Source organism: Helobdella robusta, assembly GCF_000326865.2.
Source record: "Helobdella robusta unplaced genomic scaffold HELROscaffold_263, whole genome shotgun sequence".
NCBI lineage: Eukaryota > Metazoa > Annelida > Clitellata > Rhynchobdellida > Glossiphoniidae > Helobdella > Helobdella robusta.
The window spans coordinates 3,359-5,858 of NW_008704365.1; the positions used below are offsets into that span (position 1 = coordinate 3,359).

The following is a 2,500-nucleotide window of genomic DNA, read 5'->3' on the forward strand; positions in this document are numbered from 1 at the left end:
ATAAAAAATTTCTTCTATTATACCAGCCGCCACTACCACAACCACCACTTCTTCCACTACTACTACTACTACTATTACTGCTGCTGCTGTAGTTGCTACTACTACTACTACCACTGCTGCTGCTACTATTACTACTACTCTTATTACTACTCTTATTACTTTTGTTCGTATATATTTATTAATATAGATACGTATATTTAACAAGCAGTCGGAAGATAAACACGTGCATACACACATACATACACACACACACATACAAACATATATATATACACACACACACACAAACAAACAAACATGCATTAACTTCGGTGCAAATATCAAGAGGTTACATATAATTATTCAATAACAACAACAAGACCTTCTTATTCATGATTTGGGTACACATATTGTACCTCCTAACCCACACATATACACACACACAAACATACATACAAACAAACAAACATACATACATACATACATACATACATGCATGCATACATACACACATACATACACACATACATACATACATACATACATACATACATACATACATACATACATACATACAGCCACCCGTCTTTTCCATTGTTGGCACTGGTTTTTGAGAAGTGTGAGCTAGCCACCTGCACTCCCAGAGATATCACGACCAGCCACAACGATGTCTGTTCCTCTGAGTCCTTTGCTGAAGACATCAGGGTTTTCGCTAATCAGGTGATTGAATGAGTGAGTTAAAGAGTGAGGGAGTGAGAACAGAGTGAAAGAGTGAGTGAGCGAGTTTCAGAGTGAGTGACAGAGTGAATGGCGGAGAGAGTGGAAAATGGATGAAAGGATGAGTGAAATGATGTATAGACTGGTCATGATGATTGGATCCAACTAATCATATTGATGCTTGTTCGTCTGAAGTGATTGTCGAAAATATTTGAGTTTTTGCTAATCAGATGAGTGAATGAGTGGAAATGAATGAGTGAGTGAGTGAATGAATGAATGAATGAATGAATGAATGAAGATGAATGAACGAAGATGAATGATTGAACTATATTTCTAAATCACATTCTAAAAATACTCGGTATAACTATGGCTAATAAGGCGAACGAACGAATGAACAAATTAGAAACTTGCTTTGGAACGCACTTTATGAACGCTCTAAGATAATAATATAAATAATAACAATAATAATAACTATCATAACAATAATAATAATAACAATAATAAATATAATAATAATAATAGCAATAATAATAACAATAAAATGATCTAAACAGGTGAAACTTGAGAAAACCTATTACGTTCCGAACCCTGAACTGGATAGTTTAGTGAGATTTTTTGTATATATACAAACATACATACATACAAACATAAATACAAACATACATGCATACATACATACACACAAACAAACATACATACAAAACAAAATTTCTCATGTTACGTAACATACAAACCAGATGATACAAGCTATCATACAAACGTACGAAAAAATAAATACAAACAAAGCATACAAACAAAGCATACAAAACATACAAATATAACATACAAACAAAATGTACAAAAAAACCAGATGATACAAGCAATCCAAGTTCTAAGATTCCATCTACTGGAACTTGAGAAGGTAAGTAAACAAATAACATTATGATTAATTGCTGCCTCTTGTATTTTGTATTTTTGTATCCTTGTATCTTTGTATTTTGTATCTTTGTATTATTTATTTGTCTACGCCTCATTTTGATTTCTTTGTATCATTCATTCGTCTTAAAATCACTTTGATCTTCTTTTATTTTCTGACCTGGTATATTTTATTTTTCTTCGTATTGTTTGGTATTTTGCATGAATTTTTTTTATTTTTGTATTATTCAATTTGTTGTTTTTGTGTCGTTCAATTGTCTTTGTATTATTTTTTTAATTTTGTTTGTTCTTTGTTTTAATTATATACCTTTGAATCATATTAATATACTCCTGGTTTGTGTTTGTGCATACATAAAAACATAAATACATTCATACAAACACACAAGCACATATGTACGCACACATACAAACAAACATACATACAAAAACACACATAAGATATCTGGCTTGCCGTCTCGTTTAACCTACTTCTTCCAACCACCAACAACAAATAATAATAATAATAATAATAATATTATTATTATTATTATTATACCTCTTAATAAATACTTTTGTTAAATAACCAATAATCATTTTTAAATATTTTAAATAATTAAAAAGTGAAATTAAATGCTCCCTGTCTTAAATAAATATGATTGAAACAAAAATAATAATAATAATAATAATAATAATAATTATTATTATTATTATTATTATTATAAAAAAAGGTCAATAATACAAATACACAAAATACCTGATGATGGTATATTAATATATTTTCACGATAACTTTTATAACAACAAAAAACAAAAGATAACAGTTACGATAACAACAACAACATCAACAACAATATCAACAACAACAACATTAGCGACAGCAACAACAATAACAACAACATGGTTTCCAGTAC

At 29.6% G+C, this 2,500-nt stretch overlaps 1 protein-coding gene across 1 annotated transcript in view; it reads left to right on the forward strand.

Moving 5' to 3' along the window:
• Positions 1-471: 471 nt before the first annotated feature.
• The window catches only part of HELRODRAFT_117265 (hypothetical protein), a gene marked incomplete at both ends in the record, with an annotated part of 3,034 nt that continues 1,005 nt past the window's right edge, over positions 472-2,500 (forward strand). Inside the window, 3 exons of the mRNA XM_009020141.1 lie at positions 472-699; positions 1,251-1,301; positions 1,547-1,597. Of these exons, the coding sequence (XP_009018389.1) occupies positions 472-699; positions 1,251-1,301; positions 1,547-1,597 (330 nt within the window). The remainder of the gene's footprint in view (positions 700-1,250; positions 1,302-1,546; positions 1,598-2,500) is intronic.